Source organism: Chiroxiphia lanceolata, chromosome 12 (genome assembly GCF_009829145.1).
Source record: "Chiroxiphia lanceolata isolate bChiLan1 chromosome 12, bChiLan1.pri, whole genome shotgun sequence".
NCBI lineage: Eukaryota > Metazoa > Chordata > Aves > Passeriformes > Pipridae > Chiroxiphia > Chiroxiphia lanceolata.
This window is the reverse complement of record NC_045648.1, coordinates 21,069,195-21,091,879: the sequence shown is the minus strand read 5'-3', so window position 1 is coordinate 21,091,879 and position 22,685 is coordinate 21,069,195. Positions and strand designations below refer to the sequence as shown.

The 22,685-nt window shown below is 39.0% G+C and overlaps 2 protein-coding genes across 5 annotated transcripts in view; one reads left to right on the top strand and one right to left on the bottom strand.

The window, feature by feature from the left end:
• FAM189A1 (family with sequence similarity 189 member A1) overlaps nt 1-7,853 on the top strand; it is a 106,967-nt gene extending 99,114 nt beyond the window's left edge. For all 4 annotated transcript variants that reach the window (XM_032699798.1, XM_032699797.1, XM_032699796.1 and 1 more), the window contains 3 exons: nt 2,622-2,696; nt 3,379-3,707; nt 5,623-7,853. In XM_032699798.1, coding sequence (XP_032555689.1) covers nt 2,622-2,696; nt 3,379-3,707; nt 5,623-5,808 — 590 coding nt within the window. In that variant the 3' untranslated portion in view covers nt 5,809-7,853. The remainder of the gene's footprint in view (nt 1-2,621; nt 2,697-3,378; nt 3,708-5,622) is intronic.
• APBA2 (amyloid beta precursor protein binding family A member 2) overlaps nt 6,637-22,685 on the bottom strand; it is a 96,890-nt gene continuing 80,841 nt past the window's right edge. Inside the window, 6 exon segments of the mRNA XM_032699795.1 lie at nt 6,637-8,562; nt 9,947-10,087; nt 16,227-16,346; nt 17,149-17,361; nt 18,391-18,570; nt 21,707-21,892. Of these exon segments, the coding sequence (XP_032555686.1) occupies nt 8,491-8,562; nt 9,947-10,087; nt 16,227-16,346; nt 17,149-17,361; nt 18,391-18,570; nt 21,707-21,892 (912 nt within the window). The 3' untranslated portion in view covers nt 6,637-8,490.

Below are 22,685 nucleotides of genomic sequence, written 5' to 3'. Positions count from 1 at the left end.
GAACATCATTGCGATGTAACTGGGCTCACCAAAAATTGTAACAGAGGCAGAGAAGGTCCTAGAAATACATATATACGAGGGAGGGGGAGTCAAGAAGTGACTGTGCTGACCTCATTTGCTGTTCTTTTACTGCCCACAAAAGAATCTTTAAAATGAAATCCTTAAGAGAAGCAGTTGAGTCTAGATATGCGTATTTCTTTCATGTATATGTTTGGCAAACTACAGTTTGCAAAATTTTAGTCTCTGAGGATTTTTACAACTTCACATTGCTTCCCCTTCCTCTTCCTTTTATTGAACTTTATTTGGAAATCATAATAGATTAGAAGCAGCCCTATTCTAATATCAGTACTGGCTGTGTTTGTAGCAGCCCTGAAGCATATTTTTCCTAAGCTGTGATAAACAGCTGAAGTTCTTTACCTTGTAACTTTAAAAAGGCATTTGATCCAGATTTTTCACAACTGGCTTTTGGTTCTACTCATTGTAGAATTTTAAAATATATCCACGGAGTTGACCAATAGGCAAAAGTTAAAGAGAACCACTGAGCTCCCTCCATCGACCCAGAAGAAAAAGGGGTTTCAGGTTTTTTTCAGTAACATACACTTTTCTTTTAAAATTGTCCTGGAGTAGAAGAACTGGTCAAACAGACTGACTCTATGAAAGACAGAGCTGGAACCTACATATTGTTAATACTAATGACTCATGTAAGGGACTGTGGATTTTGGAGAACTGAGGCTGGAGGAGCTTCAACCATGTTCACAAAAGGCAAAATACAGTGGGCAGATTATACTTGTGGTTTGGGTTTATCTTAAGACTCAGTCTTTCTACTTTAAGAAAAAATTATTAATTTATCTTCTGACTCACCTCCACATACAAGCCAATGTGAAGAGATTCAGAAGCACAACCTTGATATTTACTGTGTAGACTTTTGTTAAATGGGTTTGCATGTTGCTGTGATTGCACTGCCCATAGTTTGGAACATAAATTATTTGACATGCAGATGTGGCACATGTGCGACACAACAGCCATGAGATCTAAGAAATAAATAATCTGGACATTTTAGTGCTGGCATAAAACTCTGAGCTTTTTGGTCAATAAAACACAATTCATGTGCTTCAATCACATCTTGACGTGATGGGGTCTTTGTGGTATGTACAGTCAAATAATTTTCCCATTAATACTTTAATGTGAGCTTGATTATTTTTTAAATTATCTGTCATTTCTAGTGGAGAAATTATAAATGAAAGTTTAATTTAATAGGTGCCTTTATAGTCCCTGTATAGTCCCTGCACAACACAAGTATGGTGGGTTCACATACAATCTCTGTCAGACATAGTTCCCTCTTAAAAAAATTATTTAAAAGTTAATAGTTTGCATGTTTTTTCTGTCCTTTCCCTGTAAAGTTTATCATAGCAAAGTAAGACAAAATCAACCTCTAACACAGAGGTTAACAAACCTAACCTAACAAACACTGTTTATTGCTACAATAAATTTAATTTATAATCAGCTATGTTAGACTGTGTGGCTGTATCAGTTGAGTGTCTGAATGATTATTGTAGCGTTTGTGTTCCACATAATTCAGGGTAATGTCTAGTGGTGTAGTTTTGACTCACTGCAAGTACATTAAGCAGTATAGTAATGGATGGGAAGACAGAACCTCTGAAGTGTCTCTCTTAATAAGCATGCTATGATTCATGTGCAGCAGTACTTCAGCATAATAGAGCAAATTAAAGACAGAATAGAAGCTGTCTCTCCTAATTTCTTACAGATTTTCTGTTTGTAGCATCCTAACATCTGTTTCCTTCATTTAATTATTCACTCTACCAGAGAGGATTATATGGGCTTTTCATTATAAACTGTCCCTGGAGATATGGAAGAAAACCTCTTCTAATCCACCTAGAAGTTCAATACAGTTTTCAGTCTTGGAAGCAGGTGTAAACAGCCACAGCACAAAACTGAAAGCTTGTTCCATTTTGACTGTCAGAAATGGAAAAGACTACAGTGATAATTACAATACAGGGTGATCTCATAGGTGTTGATCCTGGTGTTGGCATCCCAGAAACTGTCCTTGGCAACTGTGTCCAAAGCTGTTTGCAGATGCTCCATAACCCCATGGTACTGACTGGCTCATCAGGTACCACAGTGGTCACCTACCCGTTAATCTAATCAGGGGTGTATGACATTCATCCTGCAAAGAATGAGAATATAAAAAAGGAGGTAGAAATACTGAATAAAAGACTGGCTTTGAAATAAGAGGGATCCATCTTTCTCGGTTTTCCCATTTTCCAGTATAAACTCTGTCTGCCAAGGAAGTGTAGAAAAATCTGAGGACTGCCCCTAGTAGGGAACCTTCCAGAGCTTCAGTGCTTAGACCTGAAATATTAGGATTACAGAGGAAGCCATCAAGCAGGAGCTTTATCTTCCTATTTGTATCTATTTAACAGCTCATAGGACATTTCTGTGTGTAGTAGCTTCTCTTTATGAATATTGAAAGCAGTATTTCTTCTGAGTAGTTTCATTCTGTAAAGGAGATAGTAAAAGATTCCAGTGTATTTTGACTTGTTTTGGGCAGAGGACAGCATGGGTTGACTTTGCTCCTTCTGTCTCTCTCTCTTTGGTTAAAGGTGATAATTGTGCCTGGACTCCTGTATGCAGCCAGTGCCAAGATGCAGGATTATCTCCAGCTACAGTAGAAACAGGTGAGGATCAGTTTTCTAAAGCAGGATATTTGCTTCTTTTCTTTTAACAATTAAAAGCTTGTGATAGAGAAATGAGCTTTAGAAAATTTGGGGCAGAAAAGCCACTTACCTAACAGCATACATATATGGTGTGCAATGCTGATGGAACCAGCCTTGAATGAAAATAAATGCTACTCTCTTTTAGATTAGCATTTTTGCTTTCCCTATGTTTCTTACTAATGTGTCTTCTGTTATTCTCTGCATATAATTTTCGAGGCCTAGAAACAAGCAGAATTTTAGTCTTAAGTTTGGGGAAGGGGGGAGCTGGGCCTAAAACTTTACAAATTACATATGTAATACAGAGTAGGTCATGTTTCTCCTTATCAGTAATATCAACTGAAGTCTCTGAAGGTAGAGGTAACAAAAACATCTGTGATTTATGAAATGGTTTACTACGCACCTACTCATTCTCAAGGCAGTCCTCCTTGGTCATGGGAAAGTCTTAGTCTTGACTCCTGGTTAAACTTACCCATTTTGCAGTGTTTCCTTGATTGCATGTTTTTGCTACTCTTCAAACAAAATAGACATTATATGACAAAATAAAAACTTTGTGACAATATTTGTTTTGCCTTTTTTCTTTTCTTTTTTTCTTTTTCTTTTTTTAAACTATTACTTTAAAGATATTCTTCCCCCCCTTTTTTAGTTGCTGTTTCTGGTTCTCATATGGCTGCCTCTGCCTGTCAGCATTCTTTGAGCAGTTTCCTACCAACTGGAAAACAGAGGGATACACGGAAAATTGACCTGCACCTAAAGCCAAAGGCTTTTCACGCAGTCTCAAAAGAGCGGCCACACTCCTTAGTGGACCTTAAGGCCTATAAAGACACAAAAATTTTAGTGGCAAAATTTTTGGAACATTCAAACTGTAATCTCCCTCCAGAAGTACGTCACGTAGTGAACAGCATCCGCTCAGTAATTAAATCTGATGAGAGACACATGGAAGAAGCCATCTTCAGTGCCAATATTATAGACCAGGTAGGCCACCTGTGATGTGTTCAACTTCAACAGACAAGCCTTATTTAAATGTTTCTGCTGTTTTAACTACTTCAGACAATTGCTACAGAAGTTCTTTTATAGTAACATGGTATATTTTCATAGTAAGGAATAGCTTATATTTATTGGGCAGCAGTGCATTTTACAGTGAAGCATTATAAATGCATTTAAAATCACTCAGCTTGGCCCAGTAAGAACCTAGGAGATCTGTAGGGAACTGATTTACATGTTGATAATCGTCCTCTCCTATCTCCAATGTCTTTCTGGACCTGTGACTGTTCCATACATCAGTTTGGGATGTATATATATGGAGATAGCCAGAACTGACTTGGATCTGTTGTTTTTTGAGGCAAATGTATTTGTGCAGCATAAGCTACTGGCTGAAAAGAATGGGTAGGTATCCAAGCAGGGCCACATCCGTCTCAAAAAACAGTGCAGACCAGAAGAATTATAATGGTCCTTGCTGGTTTTAAAAAAAAGAATTGAGAAATTGTGCTTTTCCAAATGAAAGAATAATGCTGCTACTCACCCTGAGTGACAATAAAACAGACATAAGGTGTGGAAGGAGTCCTATAAACTGAGGGAATTAGTAGTGGAAGCACCTTTTAATATCTCATGCATATTTAATAATACATCATTTTTTGCAGGAAGAAAGGTGGTGAATCACCTCTTGCAAGTATTGTTACCAGAATGACAGATACAGAAATTATGTTCTTTTACCTTGTCCAATTGGAAAAGCAGAATTCTCTTAGCACTGACTAACCACATTCAGGATGCCTGTAGAGTTTCCAGAGCTTGACAGATGACTAGGGATACACCCTGGGGGGCTGTTTCTCTCCCTTCTGAGACATTGTAGTTTCTGGGATATTAGTCAGCTGATCCCAAAATGAGGTAAATTGTCTAAGTGTTGAACTAGGATGTGGTAACACTTGAAAAGCACATGAGAGAGTTTGATGTGCAGCAGGAACCATGCAGCACTTAAAGCTTGCTGCAAGACTGCTTTTGCTCCCTGTGAAGCAGAACACAGAAGCAGCACTGGATCAGTGCCTGTGCAGTCACACGGACACAAAAGCTGCACTGTCATGATGTCCTTAGTGCTGGCAGTTATGGGGGGAAACTGTAATGATTTTATTGCTTTACAAAATGCATAGTCCATTAAATCCCCAAGGTCAGAAAGCTGAAACCAATTTTCTTTACATGAAAAAACCCAGTTGCTCACACTTTGAGCGCTTATGTAGGTCATAGAGCCAAAACTAGAAATCAGTAGCCCAATTTTTATCCTGTATGGATTTCTTAGATCCAGGGAGACATACCTTTTTTCCCATTAAAGAAATCATTTTAGTAGTTATATTCTTCAGACAAAAAACCATTATTAATTCGTGAAGGCCCAGGGCATCCCAGCAATCTACTTAAGAAGTCACAAAATTTTTGGTGAAAGAGTTGTGTAATTCAGAATTGTGAGGTAGCTTAACAATTCTATTAAAACTAAAATGCTTGTTTACCAGGCTTGCAAGTTGTCTATCACCCTCACAAAGCTAGTGAAGTATCTCTCTCCTATAAGAAACAGCATAATTTGCTCCAAACTTCTATTTTCCAATTACAAGAGAGCGCTGCTACCTTTTCCACAGATTTCCTTGCAAATACTTGTTTGCATCTGTGTGGACAGCACCCTGCAGTGCAGGCAGAAGCCTGGCTGTGCCTTCCAGCCCTGAGCAGGTGGAAGGACAGAAGCGGAAGGGGCTCTGGAGGGCTGCACAAACCCCCATCTCCTCTGGAAGAGTTCCATCATTGGATAGCTTAAATGAAATATTATTCAGCGACTGAACCTTTTAAATGAAAACCTTTCTTACCCTGTTTCCCCCATTTGTTCCTTCTCCGTTCCTGCCCTTTCAAACAGGTCATTACGAGTTCCCAGCAGAATGTGAAAACCTGCAGAAAGCGCCTTCGGGAAGATCTTCACCTTCAGAGCTGTGGTGCTCTGAGCTCGCTAGTTGCCTTCTCACGTAGGTCCCACATCTCCCGAAGTTTAGAGCGGGACAGGCCCCACAGTTTAATTGGAGTTTGCCGGGAGACCATCCTTTGATAACATTCACAGGTATGTGATTCCAGCAGAGAGAATTGTGGAAGAAACCAGGACTGGGAGAAATACAAATAGTGGATGACTTAAAAAGGAAAAAGTGTCTTTCCTTGGAATTCCACTTCTTTCCAACAGCAGGATGAGAACACCCGTTTTTCTGAATGTAAATTTCAGCCTTGATTTTTGCAAAATTTTAATTGATTTATTAGTTAAGTCATAACAAGTGTTTTCCCAACTGGAAATGCGTTTATGTCATTGTACTTACAGAAATGCTACTGATGCTGCCCAGCATTTCTTGAAAACCATTGCAAACCCACCAGAGACTGGCTGTACAACTTTAAAGTTGTATTTATTTAATGTACCTCAAAGTGTTTTAACTATCGTCAGTGTTTTAATAAAAAGTATTTCTGGACTTTGCTTTTTCAACAACTGATTTGGATAGAAATGTAAAGGGGATCCACACACACATAACAGTGCTGCTTCTAATCCATTTTCCCAGTGTCCTTCATTCCAGACTAACTGATCTGTCAGATTAAAACTCCTCCCCCCCCCAATGTTGCCCTCTTAACCTACAGGAATGGCTGCAGTGTGGTTTATTTTTGCTTTGTTCTGAATGCTCATAAGTTTATTCCAGCAGTAGCATCTGGTACTGAGAAATGAGGTTTAATTACTCTGCAGTGTGTGGCCAAAAGATGCATTAGGGAAGAAGACTTTGAAATTCTGCATTTCCAAAAAGCACCTTTCGCAAACTTTTTACCAACACCAATAGCAAGTCAGATGAATTTTTATCTAGCAGAGCCTTGAACGTTTTTTCAAAAAGAATTTTTACTCCAATTAGTAGTTTTGACAATTTTATTACTAAAACATGTCCTTATGGTTCTGCTGTGTTTATGATTTATTTAACATTGATCTTAAAAAAAATATCAGAAAGTAAATATCATCGGCACTAATTTGATTACCAGCATAAACACAGGTCTGCCAGCAACGTCTTCCAGTGCAAGCGTCATCCTGGCTCTCTCAGAGGAAATTGGAAAGGCCTTAAACAAAAGGTTCTCATAAAGAACCTACCCCAGGTTGGTGTTTCGGGGGGTTAATTGTTTTGCAGCAGTGCTTGGCAGGAGCGTTACTTTCCATTTGAGGTTTAATCATATACTGGTTTCATTTGTGTCACTCTGAGCTGGGCAGACATCCTGTGAAAAGGTCACAAAGGAATGTAGCTGAAGATGGGTAGTTTAAGTCTTACAGAATCATCCATTTTAATGTATTTTAATTATAGCATGCTCCTATATTGATGTGAAGTTACAGTGACATCCAGTGGCAACAAGGTTTGCTAACTGAAAGCATCTACTCTCAAGATAATAATGATATACAAATTCCTAATTCAAGAGATTAATTCCCTTTTAAAAATTAATCTGTGACCTTTGCAACTGCACTTAGATGAAGAATTAAATGATCTTCCACTTGGATTTTTTTACTATGTAAACTTACACAACAAACAAAATAAGCAAGCTTCCTTTCTTAGTTCAGATTTATTAGTGATAGGTTAATTCTTTCCTAAGGTCAGTTGCATGCAACACACTACTTGAAGTACAGTCATCTAAAGCTCTTTAGTTACTGCATGGTAAGGCTTCTTAAGTCACAGTGTATTTTCTTCAAGGCCTTGGCCGAAAGAAAAAAGTATTAGACAAAGGTTACACCAATTAACATTTATCTCATAAGGAATACAACTTTACTACTAGGTTTGTTATCTACACACGTTCTAATACTGCTGATGGTGCTAGGTTATTTGTCAAAACAATTTACATTCAGAACACATTGCCTTAGGAATAAGAATGCTTTATAAAAGACAGAAACAGGTAAGCATGGCTTTCCCATTTTGAGCTAATATGAACAAAAAAGTAATATGCAAAAATTAAAGGAAAAAAAAACCCAGCCCAACACATACAGTACACAACCTGTGCAATAAGTTATCCATGAAATAACTCTGTTAAATCATAAAAATCACAAGCATTAAAAATAAATATGTATCTAAATAAATATTTTGATTTTAATCTTGTGGCAATTATTCTTTATTTAGCATATGAAACACTTGTTACATGTTTATGTTCACACCTTGCCAAACAAGTTACACTTGTCATAACAATACCAAGTACTACAGTGGTTTTCTTTACATTAGAATCTAAAAGTTTTAACTGCACGCATTCCTTCTCACTGAAATACCACCTATTCAGCACCAGTTTTAAAATTATGCAAAGTCATCGGTATTGGACCACTTTATGGGACTGGGATTTTTTTTTAACTTGAGGCAGCCAGAACTTTCTCTAATTGCTTCTCTTTGCCATTTCCTGCAGTCATTCATCAAATATTCATATTCACTGTTATCAAACAAGACAGACATACATCACTCCACATAAAGGTTACAAATAAATATGTTTTAACTTCTATGAGAAAAGGGTTTAGAAGATGTTGCAAAATACTTAAATGTTTACAAAGATTTTTGTCAGTGATTATTGTCCTTGACCATCCTTCTCAACACTTTTTGTCAAAGAAATAGAAAGGAAGGAGAGAAAAGCAGAGACACCTGTCTGTTCCTTGTTCTGGAGTCCTCGGGTCAGCTTCCAAGCCTTTCATTCATACAAAATACAAAATTCTCTTCAGCTATGACAGCTTCAGCTTGGATGGAAAATGCTAAATGTACAGGGGGGTCTCCTGCCCAGTTAGAAGCCTGAACATGGCTGCTGGCATAGTCTTCATGTGTATCTGTCAATTAATTACACATAAATTAACGCAGTTGGTACTAGTTTAAAATAATCCATAAGGCCCCCATCTCTCTCCTTGTGCTCTAAGTGCATTTTTTGTCCTGGTTTCTACAGATGTGAGTGTTACCAGAGTTTCTAGTTCAAAGTTCTCTGATTTCAAGATGTTGGTTCACTGTCTTTGACACTTTCTGTTGTTACACTCTACTCCGATTGCAACCTTTAAAAAAGCAGCAGCACAAACCTCTGAAAATTCATTCTGCTGTTCTGGTAGTAATTGAACTTAAGATTTTTTATTCTACCTTCCTTCCCTGTGGGAATGTAATTTCCTATGTATTTTCTCCTAATTGAATTATGACCCTCTGAACACAACACTTGGACTTTACCACCTGATGTTTAAATGCCAGGCAAGAGTTTGGTGGAGCGGGTTCTCTTGTGGCTCCTGTACTTCAGTTCTTTCTACAAGGAGTGCTGTGCTCAGTGCCAGAGGGATTTTACAGATGGGAAGGCTAAAGGCTCAGTTAATGAGGGTTCTGTCAGAACTGTATGAATGGCTGTGAGTACCTATCAGACAACACAAGAGGAAGGAAAAGAAACTTTACTGATAATATGGACCCTCACCAGCCACGTGCTGCCTTGACATCTTGTTCTCTTCATGCTGTAAAAAGAAGTTCCATGCTGTCCTGTTTAGTGAGGAACTACCCAGCACAGAGGGACATGAAGGCACAGTGGGGCTGCTGAAAGGTGTAGTTTTGCTGCTGGCAACGGGCATGTTCTCTGGATTATCTGTCAACTATCACTTTCCACAAGGAAACCAGCTTGCTGTAATTTTTGACAAAGGAACTAGTGGGAGATCTGGCCAGGGTTGTGTATGAGACTACCACTAAATTCAGAAGGGATTTTGATAAACTGGAGGATCTTGCTCATTTGTTGCTGATTTCTCTAGAAAAGAGAACTCTTTCTCTGGAAAGAGGTGTTTTAGCTTATTTCCAAAGTTTGGAAAATAAATTATTAAAATGTCTATCAATTTACATCTCTCAGCCCTTTGAATATTAATTTATTTCTATGGCAGATACTGTAGTGATAAGCCAAAAGACATTTCATAGCCAACATGCTTGAATGATTTATTCTTTTAATCAACTGGTTTAATTCAAACAGTAGGTTGAAAGTACAGAATTATGCCAGGAGCTTTTGAAAATGAGTGAAAAAAAGTGCAGTGAATGTGCATCTAATTGTTCCAAAAATGTTTTGTTCATTGTTTCTCATTAGGGCCTAACTGCAGTTTACTGAGGTGGTGGCTTTAATGCTATGTTAAGACATTCTTTTCAACTGAAACATACATTTTTTCCAACTCTTTTAATTCCTTGATAAAATACTTGCTTCCTTACCTCTCCTACTGAATTAGACAATGCTTGTACAATCTTCTCATGAGCTGTAGCAACGACGCTTTGGCCATTGATCTCGATAATACGATGTCCTACCCTGACCCCTCCCCTCTCTGCTATTCCACCTCGCATCAAGCTGCAAATCTGCCAAGAGAAAGCAAAGTTTACTGAAGATCAGAAATATCATAATGTAACAGTTACTGGGATTTAATACATAATAAAAAATGGTGACACCGTAAGGATTCCAGAGGATGCCTGTGGAAAGTATTCATCAATACTTAAATGTTGGGCTACTGGCTTGTTAGGGTTTGGTTTATTTTTAAGATTTCTGCTAATTACAATTTTCATTTTCATTCTCTTGGGCTGAGAACATAAAAATATCTATCACAGTGACACAGGTAGTAGCCTTGCAATAGTGGGGAAAAGTTTTATCCACTGCTGGAACAGGAGAAGAAAGTGATTTTTAAATATTTCTGACTGTATACTGGAAAACATAAAAAATGATAAAGTAAAATTTAATCTACAACAGCAATTTTTTTCACATGGAAAAAAATTATGACATAAAGCTTAATCCTTAACCCTGTGCAAATGCAGGCTTAGGCTGAAGGAAGCTGGCATACAGACATTCTATCCTGAAAGCTGGAGGTCCGTCAAAAGGGTCACAAAGACATAAGGAAGATACAAGGAAAGATCTACCTCAAAGATCTAAAGAAGAAATTTTTTATGATGAGGGTGGTGAGGCCCTGGCCCAGGTTGCCCAGAGAAGCTGTGGCTGCTCCATCCCTGGAAGTGTACAAGGCCAGGTTGGACAGGGCTTGGAGCAACCTGGGCTAGTGGAAGGTGTCCCTGCCCATGGCAGGGGGTGGAACAAGGTGATCTTCATGGTCCCTTTCAACCCAAATCATTCTATGAGTCTATGAAATGTGCAAATTCTGTTTCTTTTTACAGGCTGCCCTCAGCATAGTGAAGTATGACATCTTGTTTCCTGGGCCTCTGCAGAATGGAAATGGGGCTCTGCTCTCCAGGGTCACTGCTTTTCTCCACAGCCATGGGGAGCTCAGGAGGAAGAAGGCAAGTTAGGCCACTCTCAGCTGGCAGCTGAGGTGCCAATAAAGAACAGCACAGAAGTGTTGAATTTCATGCCCTGTACAACAGGGTAATAATTCTACAAGAAGAGCTACATTCACCAGACACAAGTCCCAGCAGACATTTCTACTTAAATTATTCTGAGGTTGCAATGTGTGTAGTGTGCAGGCAGAAAGAAAAATCTCATTCCAGTATGGGGAATTTAAAAGACTGTTCCCTCCTCAGCAATGGTATCTGTGCTGCAACAGGATCCTCCCTGGCACACTGGACAGCTGTGTATTAGACAGAAATTGTTGGTAAATTACTTAAGAAGACTAAGCTCATGCATCACATAAGCCATATAATGTATAGCTTGAATCTGGAACTAAGCAGGGTTTAGCAGTGCTGAGATTTACCTTTTGTTTACCGAGAAAAACCTATCCTTGAAGGGAAAGAAATGAGTGCTGGAACATCCAATAATGGATGTTTCTGCAGCTACTGTCAATGATTAGAATTATATCCCAAGAATTATGATTTGCGGTCATTTGCTCAGAGCTAAACACAAGTATGATAAGATGTGGCTTGTGTCCCAGGGAGTTTCTAATTCAGAAACACAGGATGTGGGGAGATGGCCAATCTGGAATGTATTGAAGGTGAAACATTTTCTACAGTTGACTGGAATCCTTTTCTGTATGTCACTAGCAATTTTCTTTAAATTCTTCTTCACAAATAACAATGCTATAAAAAATTAAATCCCTGCTTACTCCAAGTTCAGACTGATATGGGGAGTAAAAGATAGTTATTCTTCATTTATAAAAAGCTTTTCTCAGCATTCAGGAAAAAAACATTCCTCCTGCAGTGAGATTTATCTTCCACTGTGCCATCTCTAGTGGCTGAGTGTTACCTACTGTGGTTCATAAAGTATTTCTGATGGGCTCCTATGGATAGAGGCACCATCAGACCCTTCACAGAACCGTGCCCTGAATTTCAGTCACATACAATATATTGTTTTGCAGTCCACCTTCTAATCATATACCTAACAAGACACACTACTACACAGATCTTCTCTTTTACAGAAAGCTCAGTTCATCACTGTGAGAACAGCAGTTCACTCCCTGCTTTTGGGGAATGTATGTAGTAATCGGAAAGGACAAAAAGCATCATGTACCAAAAGAAACACTGTAAATATATTTTGCATGGTATAAATGAATATTGAGACAGTACAGCCAGCTGAAATAAAAGCTTTTGGAGCAAATGGAAACGTGACCCCTCACCCCACTGGCATAAAGCAAAAGATAATGGCTTGCATATCTGTGCAGAGCACCTTTCACTGTGTGGCTCTCAGAGCACTTTTAATACCATCTCTTTAATACCACCAGTGAGTTTCTTCTTTCTATCAGCCTCGGACATAGAAAGTGGTCTTCTCATTCAAGAACATGATCCCTCTCCAGGGAAGGCAGTCAGCTTCCTTTTTGTGAGCATTAACTCTTTGAATGAGGTGAAGGAGAAGCAGCCACAGGCTGATGGCTCTGCCCAGCCTGTCAGGGCCTGGAAAGCTGCAGCCAGAGAGCATGTGGGCACAAACACACTGTACCCACAGCACACATGGCTCCTGGATTTGCAAGGAGCTAACTCAAAGCAACCTTCAGTCTTTTGTCTCCAGCCAGCGGAGCTTATGGCATGTCAGGCTGACAAGTTTAAACTGAGCAGTACCACTAAGTAAATATGATTTTATTCAGCCAGGACTCTTTAACATGCTCTGTTTGTTGAACATGGCAACAGCTGTAATATTATTAGATAAAGCAAGACAGATCTGGATCTTCTTGTAAGCAAGAGTCTATCCTCACTGAAGGAAATAAAAATTAAAAAAGAAGAAGAAAAAGAAAGATTTAAACCATACTGGTTCAATCTATTCAGCTATTACAGATTTGCAATGGCTTAGACAAGCTGCAAAGCATCAGATGTGAAACTTCAGCAGCTTCAGTTTTATTGCAACTGTCCATCATGTAGCAAAGCATAAAGGATAAAATAGTGCTGGGCAAACTGTTTATCCTCTGTAAATGCCTTAACCACAACCTATTAAACCAGGTTTCTCCCCATCTCACTCCTATATCATGCTATTTAAACCCTGTAAATTGTTTCTCCAGTTTAAATTATAATAAACAAAGGCAGGGAAGAAAGAATGAACTGTTCTGTCAAGTTTTACCTAGTTTTATCATATTTTTATATAAAATTGTGCTAGGCTAGGGACAGGGTAGATATGCTTCTTAGAGAAAGAAGATCTCTAAGAGAAGTCTCAGGTCTGAACTGAGAAATGGTGCTTTATCAGCATTAAAAATACAACTGGTAATACACAGATTTTTCATAATCTAGGAAACAATAATGTGATACAAGATGACCACTTGTATTTAAGTAACATCATTTTAAAAGAAGTGTAGCATAATGATTTTCAGAAAGTGACTGATAGGTCATCTTATGTTCACCTCCCCATCACACAACAGTCATACTTGTTTCATATGTATGCACAATATTTCTTTTCCTTAGTACTTTACAGTTCAAACTTTAGATTCTTTTTTATAACTATGCAACAAAATTACATCGGTAAATTTCAAGAGCCATTAAGAGAATTTGCATCATCAGTACAAGAGAACTTTTGCAAAATTAACATTCTGATTTATGCTGTTGTGCTGTTCCCTAACTAGAGCTGGCACTACTAGTGCTCCATGGAGCACAACTTCAGGCTTTGCATTAATTAAACTGTACACAATACAGAAAAACCAGTCACCTGCAGCAGTCCAATGTCTGCATCTGCCTGATATCCTATGCAGGCAAAACAGCTCAGATGGTGCTTTTGTGTATCCAGGTTATTTATGGGCTACTCCCTAATACAATAGCTGTACATCCTGCACAGATGAGATAGGCAGGGTGAAAAAGCTGCTCTCAGAGGATGCACAGAAACAAGTCCCAGCTGCATGGATAATGAGGTAATGGCATACCAGTAAGAGACATTCAATTATATCCATTCTGGCAAGCCATTTATTTCTTTGCTGTGCTAATGCTGAACCAATGAAGAATAACAATATTATCATTTCTGAATCCTATCATAATTTGTAACAATTGCTGGCAATTACAAAACTGCTCTTAAAAAGTTCAGTGCCAAACTGCAAGAGAGATACTTTGCAGAGCCATATTTTCACATGTTAAGTAAGAGGGAGTTTATCAGAGGAAGGATTTTACAGGCTCAGATGCTTGTCTATATAACAGCCTAATAAAAGATGTTAATCTCCACTTTTTGTTCATTGATTTTTGTATTCAAACATAGACTTTTCATAAAGTAAATGCATTACAAGGTTTTGTTTTTTTAATCTGAAAATTATTTTAATGCAGAATTTAGTGAACTTTATATTGGGTGTCATCTAAGCGTCACTCATTTAACTGGAATTAATGATGATCCTCCAGGGTGGTGACTAAGACAAACAGCTAGCAGCTGGAGGGAGCACACTAGGACAGAAAGCAACCAAAGTCTGCAGAATTTACTGAACTGAGACTCCAATTATGTAAGAGATGATTAGCTGGGACAAGATGAATAGGTTGTGTCACGGACTCCATAACTGTCTCTATTCCATGGGAGGATGTGGATGCTTCTAATCCATCCTGGCCTGATTCTTTTCCACAGCCCTGACCCAACCCCCACCAATGCTGAGAACGGGCTTCTAGAGACTTGATAAATGCACACAGTGAGAATTACAGATCCTGGAATATATTGTCTTTGTATCACAGCACCAGCTGAACACACAAGATTTACGAAGGCTAGCAATTAGAAATCAGTGCCTCATGCAGTGTTATGTGGCACCCTCTGTGAGATCACGTAAAACCAGATCCCATTCCTTTCATCCTTCTTATGCCAAGACTTGGGCTTTGCTAACACAGAGTGAGCTACCAGCAATAACCATACCCACTTAATATACACAGAGGTGAAAGGGGATTAAGCACAGGCAGAGGGGACAGAAATACACCACACACCTGATTTTTCTCAAGCATCAAGAGCATTTATACCAAACAAGACAAATACTCTAAACTTCCATTTCTAAAGGATGTTAACCTGGGGTAGGTATCACTTTGGAGTGCTTCCAGCTGGACCAAGGCTTGTAGTGGTGTTCTTTATACCAATCTTTGCTGACCGCAAGGTAATGTGGGATCTTAGGTACAGTAATAACTTAGAGATGACCAGCAGAGCTGAAAACCCCCTCCTGAGCCATCTGTTTGCTGAAGTGCAGTAAGGCCCATAAACCATGTCCTGTAGAGTTACCTGCTACTCTTCCAAGGGTGGCAAACAGAAATCTGGCAATTTCAACTGAGGAGTTTCCCAGAACAGGGGAGCAGAGCCCACAGTACTTTGGGATGTGCTTTTCTGTGTGAGCAGCCTGACTATTTTTTTTCCTAGACTGGAGGAAGAGGAAATGGTGATGGTCCTGCACTACAGACAATCTCTAAGGCTAATATCAGCCCCCAGAAAGGCCATGGACTGCCTGAGCTAGTTGTGTGGGGAGTTTGCTTTGGAAAGATATTGGGGAAGGGCTTGGGAAGGAAGAACTACAAGAGGAGGACCCTGAGCTGCACAGGGTAAGTGTTACCTGCCACATTTGTTCTGTTTGCTGGTATCATTACAGGGAAGCTCAGCATGCAGAGAAGGGATATCTGGGCCACAACCTATACAATTACTTGTAGTGAGAGGTGTTTAGTTTTAACAAGAGGAGGTCACAATTACATTCCCTTGCCTACTACTCTGTGCTCCAAATAAATTAGGTACAGCAGAAGAAAAATCAGAAATCTTACTGTGTGCTGAAATTTTTTAAAAAAAGAAACAGGATCAGACCTAAGATTAGAATGTCTTAATTGTAAAAACCTGTTGCAACCTAACTTTTCCTTGCAACTCTGGCACACTCATGACAGTTAGACATGAATTAGCTGATCCAGATGTTGCACCAAACAACCTGAACTATAAATCTTGTGGCTGTATTATACAGGAAAATCCCTCAAGAATGTTCTCCCTGTGTTGTCCTTACTCAGAGATGTGATTATAAAGTTTTAATAAAGGGATCACAGTACAAGAGGTGAGGTTGTGCAAAATTTTTTTTCAGTACTTCAGTGTGCTTCTTGAAAGAAAAAAAAAAGGAAAGGGAAAAAACCAAACCAGTGATTGAACACAGAAACTTACAATTCCATTCTGTACACTGAAGCCCAGCTGGTATTTTAAGTCTGGCCGTTTTATGAGGACAGTAGTAACAGGAGGACAGCTGACAATATTCAGTTTGACTTGTGTTTGATTCTTGAGTCCCTGTAAGACATTCCAAAAGTTAATATTTCTGAAATGGATCTTAATTTTCTCTCATTTTTGATTTCCTAATTGCAAGAGTGTAAAGCAGCTAATCTGAGAAAGAACAGCTAGAGTTAGTAGAAATTTGTTGTTAACTTAAGAGATAGATTTCTCTTATTTCATTTATTTCCCAAGATATTTGGCCCCCCAAAAAATTTTGCCTTTAATTACTACAAAAATTTGAAGACAGTTATCAACAAAAACTAAAACTGACTACTGCTTGCCTGACTACTACTACTACATCTGGCTAATTAATCTCCTGTTGCTGCTCTTGGTAAATCTGCACAGACATCAGATTTAGTCTCCATGACTAAAGATAATGCATTCTGAGATTCCACTGTGTCTGGGCAACCTTCATATACTCACTTGATCAGTCCTGCAGTCTACCAGCCTCCATCCATTTTATCTGCACGGAGCCCAAAAAAGCATAGGAGATTTTAATCCTCAGATTTTATTCTGGAGGCTGTGGGGAAGCCTGAAGCTTTGAAGACAGCTAAGTAACTTATTTTAGGCAGACCTGGCCTCATTTGTTATAGCCCAGGAAGAAAGCTGCAGTCATACTCTTCAGCCCTAAATTTCTTTACATTATCACCCCTGAATCTCTGTTTTTAATTCTGAGGGGTTTTTTAATGACAGATTTACTGGGTTTTTTTGCAGTGATATGAAAGACTGTATCTGCTGGAAATCTACAGGATCACTTGTCAGAAGATTACATTTCTGATGGCTTACAATCTACAGCATAAAACTGTAAGTTTGGGGGTACCTTTATGATCCCTTGGCATGTTGCAAGAGGTAGGCCAACTAAACTGGTACCATTAATGGACATAATCTGGTCTCCAATGCTTAGTTTTCCTGAACGGGCTGCAGGGCCTCCATTCATCATGTTAGCCAGGATAACGGTGGGCAGAATAGATCCCCATCCAGATTCCACAATCACTACCCCAAGAATTTCTCCCTTCTGTTTTTCTATCTGGAGCTGCAATTAAAAAAAAAACAAACAAAAATTTTTTTTGCTTTGATTTGTCTAAATTTGAGCATGACTATCTCAGTTGTTCCTGAATAACATCTACAAATCACAAAATGGATGTTATTCTTTGTAGCAGGACTTCAAAAACACTGTTAAAACTGTGTAACACATACCTATTTCTTTTCAGGGTTATACTAATTTGTTGCAGGTCATATAGGTCCTTATGGTAAGTAAAACACATATTGGTTAACTCTATAGGAAATTGTGGAACTGGATACCAAGTGAATGAATGCTGAAGAAGTTTCTGTCCTTGGAACCTGGCAGCCAGAGGGCTTGTGTTCAGCTCCACTCCTGCCATTTCTGCTCAGGTTGTCTCTCCATCTCAGGGTTTGTCTGTCCTTCTTCTCAGGCAAGGATCTCTTGATGATTATTATTAACATTATTATTATTATTATTATTAACGTTACTGAATATACTTGTGCCTAGCACGTTAATGTTAGATCCCTGATGGAATGGAAAGGAGGACTTCACCTGAAGTATGGTAATGTCAACTGTTCCATAACCACAGCATATCTAACATTTATAAAAGTGGAGTAAGAGTTTCCATAGAGAACACACTCTTTAACAAAATACTGGGAATTATTCTCTTTCAAATGTGGAAGGAGAGGGACACCCCTACTTACAGGAATCATGATGACCAGCTGTCTTTTGTTGAGACTATTGATTAAGGCTTTGAACCAACCAGCATCCCACAATGCTGTTACCTTATACTGTGTACTGTGAATAGTACAGAGCTTATCTACATCACATGTAAATGCACTTTATTACTGTTCTGATCAATGGAAACAGAAAGACCCTGAAAATGAAAACACGAAATTCTAATAACTTATAAAGCTGATTTTAGTAGCATAGTACTGATGAAGCCACACATCTTGAAATTCTAATGTCGTCCTTATAATGCCAAAAGATATTTCTGAGAACGACATTCCTCTGGAAAAAAATGGATCAATCTGAAATGAAATTCCAAAACTAGTTTACCTCTTTGCAGTTTTCTGAATTGGAGAAGTGTATGAGATCATCATTGTACATCTCCTGGGTATTGATGATGTCACTGTATTCTTTCTGACTGAGATCCTCTGGGTTAATTCCATTGGCTCTTAAAAACTCTTGGTAAGCCACACTGAAAGCCTGCCCAATGGACTGAGCAATCAGCTGTGCCTGCAATGGAGAACAAGGCACAGCTCAGAGAAAGGGCGGAGAAACAGTTTACCACAAAACCCACGAGAAATCAGGAGAGAGACTGGAATTTAAAACACTCAAAATAAAGGATTCTGCAAAGTTTCTGCATTAGCATGGATATAAAGTCACTTTAAGGTCTGTTGTATGTAAAGCATCCATTACATCCAAAATCAAATTGCAAACTCCATTTAAAACCCCTGCTGATCTCCTTCATGAGTATGTTTCAGTAGCAAGCAGCCATATGCTGTCCATGTACTCCTTCCAATAAACACTGGAGAGTGCTGGCTTTGTACCAACATGGAACAGAGCTCACGGAAAGGACTGTCACAAACCCTGCTTCTGAACACAGTCTGTTTGCAGGAGTGATGAGAGAAGGGATGCTCTGCTCTCACATGCCTTCACAGACCTCTGCACTGATGATTTTGGTTGTCGTGTTGCCTGCTGTTTTTGCACCTTGGTTTTATAGGACTGAAAACACTGCTGGAATAGAACCATCTGCTCTCCTATCACTGCCACTGTCTACTATTCCCAGCAAACCAGTTCCACCTCTACTTCCCCACTGCACATCTAGAACAGCCATTCCCATTAACATCTCAGCTGGCAATGTCAGGGATGATTTCAAGAGTGCAGCCAGAGTCATGATTATTGCTTGCTAATGTTGAAAACACCTTTCCAAAATACCCCATCTTTCTTAAATTTTGGAGCACTTATCTGCATATTCCACTAGATGGCAAGGGAACACAGAGCAACAGAGGTAGAGATCAGGAAAAGGAATCTGTAGTCCAGTTTTTCCACACCTGAATTATTTTTTCCCCTACTTGAGTTTACTGCAGCTCACAAGAGAATGCCACACTGAGTTTTGTATATTTGTGGGTTTTGGGTACTGAATTCTGTCATCCAGGATATGAGTAACTCCTAGTGACAGGAGAAGAAGTTAATTGTATCTCACAACGGAACTCCATAAAAACATTACTAATCAAACCCTTATTCTGGAAATGCAACACACCTTCTTAGACAGAAGGTACATGCTAAATGCATAGGGTTTTCTGGACAACATTATAAATCTGTATCTTCTTACAATCTACTGATCGGGTGTTTTCTTTGATGATAAAAGGTGGTTTTATTATTTCATTTGTGCTGCAGTACACAAAAGCACCAGTCCGTCTGACTGGAAAATTATTTTAGAAAATCAAGGACATAAATAGCCTAGCCGGTCACAAATTGCTTTTTCATCTTTTAAAACATGTTTTAAAATTTTATCACTATACCAAGAGGTTGGTGGTAATATGGTGGCACAGAAATAATCCAGAACATTTTCATATCATTCCATTATTAAAGTTTATCACCAGTCCTTATTGACTTCTTTCAATCTCCAGTGCTATTGTTTTCTCTGTACTTAGTCCTTTGCATTTGCCTCCATTGTACATTCTCAAAACCAACATCTCCAGATGTCATACTTTATTCTGTTACTGCTACTAACAGCTAGTTCTCACATCTTAATTTCATCTATATCTCCAAGGTCTTGTGGCTGTTATGAAAGTCTTCAGCATTATGCACAACTTAGAGATAAGGTAATTAAGTTGCTTGAACAGGCCACCCCAGCAGAGCAGTCAGAGCTGAGATAACCAGGTCCCAGAACAACTCCAGTCTAGCACTCTAACCTTTAGACAATTCCATTTCTCCTTCACAGGCTTAATTACTTTAAAATAATGAAAATGACTGCTTAGCTCAAAAATATGCAACCTGTGAGTTATGACTATCTGAACCACAGAACTCATTTTTAAATGGTATGACAGAAATGATATTTAAATCTGTTCCCATATAATAATGACGAGAAATGTTTAGTATTGCCTCTTAGTGTCAAGTTAGGAACAGATAACAAATTTTGCTCTTTCCATTTTACTAAGCTTAGTATATTTTTCCAAAAACATTTCAGGTTGAAGTCCCCTGGTCTCTCACTTCAGACGCAAGTATCAACTTTGCTACAAAACCAAACCTGGATATATAACAGCAGTAAAGCAGGGTCATCTTCCTTTGCCACAAGAGGAATGGGATGGTACGTCAGGGCTTTTCACAGCGGTGAAACAGGATGTACAGCAGAGATGGACAGAACTCTTTTGCAACCACTACCTCTGCAATCCTGTTTTGAGAATGGCTCCAGGTTCTTTCACCTTTTAGTATTTCTGATGCAAATGAAAATTAGAACGTAAATTCTGAAGTGGTCACTTCTTTCTTTGAACAGACTTCTAACAAAAAGTGGGTTAGGGCTAATACAGCATTGGACCTCAGAGTATCTTATGGCATAAAATGACTGAAATTATGTTTGCTATTGTACAGAAGTACTGGCCATGAAGAAATACTTCTATAAATACTGAGAACAAAACTATCTCAGCTCTACCTTCCAGTACCTGAAGGGAGCTTACAGGAAAGATGGAGAGAGACTTTTGACAAGGCATGTAGTGACAAGGCAAACAGAGTAGGTTTAGATTAGATATTAAGAAGAAATTCTTTACTGTGAGGGTGGTGAGGCCCTGGCACAGGTTACCCAGAGAACCTGTGGCTGCCCCATCCCTGGAAGTGTTCAAGGTCAGGTTGGATGGAATTCTGAGCAACCTGATGTAGTGGAAAGAGTCCCTGCCTGTGGCAGGGAGATTGGAACTAGATGATCTTTAAGGCCCCTTCCGACCCAAGCCATTTTATGATTCTATGTAAAAATTCTAATTCATAATCTTTGCTGGGGTGGAAAAAGAGAACTGAAAAATAAACAGCTGAATGTGTTCTTAAACATCAAAGGATCAAGTGACATGTTTAAGAGTATGTACATCAACTAGAGGTAAATAAGCCATATGGAATAAGGACAGGGTAAAGGACAGCCTTGTTCCAGGCCTGTCAAGTTGATATTCTCAGAAATTTGGCTTCAGTTTGAAAGAGGTCCAAAATGGTTCCACCTCATGCCAAGATTCTGGAGGCATATATGTGCCAACCTGCTGGACTAAGGGCAGGGTCATCTAATCCAGGATGAATGAACAATCTGACATCCCATAAATTAATTCTGACTTCAGAGATTCTCTACATGACATATGTTATTTAAATAAACTTAATTCCATTTACTTACATCCTCTGATTCAAAGACATGGCAAATCATCTTGTATTGCTTCTTTCCTTCCTGGGCCCCGGGAGTTGTTTCAATGCAGTCCTGGGAAGCCGACCTTGGCATGCGGCGCCGCGCCATGAGCACCACGATGTTGCCGATGTCGGCGATGTAGGAGATGGTGCGCAGTGCGTGGTCCATCATCGTCTCCTGCCAGGAGAAAGAAAGGAGGTTTTCAATACTGCATCTTCCCTCTCCTTGATGGCCTGTTGCCTGAGAATGACAAAAGCTCCAGAAGCACTTTCTGTGGGCCCAGACCTGATATTCCCTACGCAGCTGGATGGGCCCAAACTCCCCATGGAAGGCACAGTGGCTGTTCATGGCTTCAATGGAAGTGTTGCCCCAGGAAATACAGTGTGGTTGTTACTGTAAAGCAATAATGAAGAACTATACTACTAAATATTTTCATGCTGTTGAAAAATTCTGTTTCCCTCTTTTATTGGTTTTGCTGAATGAAACAGATGCATGCCACAATGACAGAACAAGTTTTACAAAAATCATAGATATTATTGCTATTATAGGATATGATTTAAACACCCAGGACATTATAACCTCTTATCTCTAAGGTAACATTTTCTCATAGAAAGCAAAGCAATACTTCCTTTGTAAAGAGCTATGAAGGCAGTATTTCACCTTCTCTGTAGGCAGAACTGCTAACACTTTTTTGGCTACCTACATAGACCAGTTTGGAGGAACTGCTATAGTGTCTTGGCTTACAGTCAAAATCCTATTCCAGTCACTCTCATTATGCTGCCCATTTGGCTGTGCTGGGAGAACTCAACTCAGATGAGCCATTGCCTGTGAGAATGATTTTAAGCGAAAACCTCTCTAAGCTTTATCCTAATGAACATTGCTCATGTAAGTACACCTAAAGAGTACTAAATTTAAAAAGCTTCTGTCTCAAATCCCTGAGCTGTGCATCTTCTTAATTACTTTAGCCTTT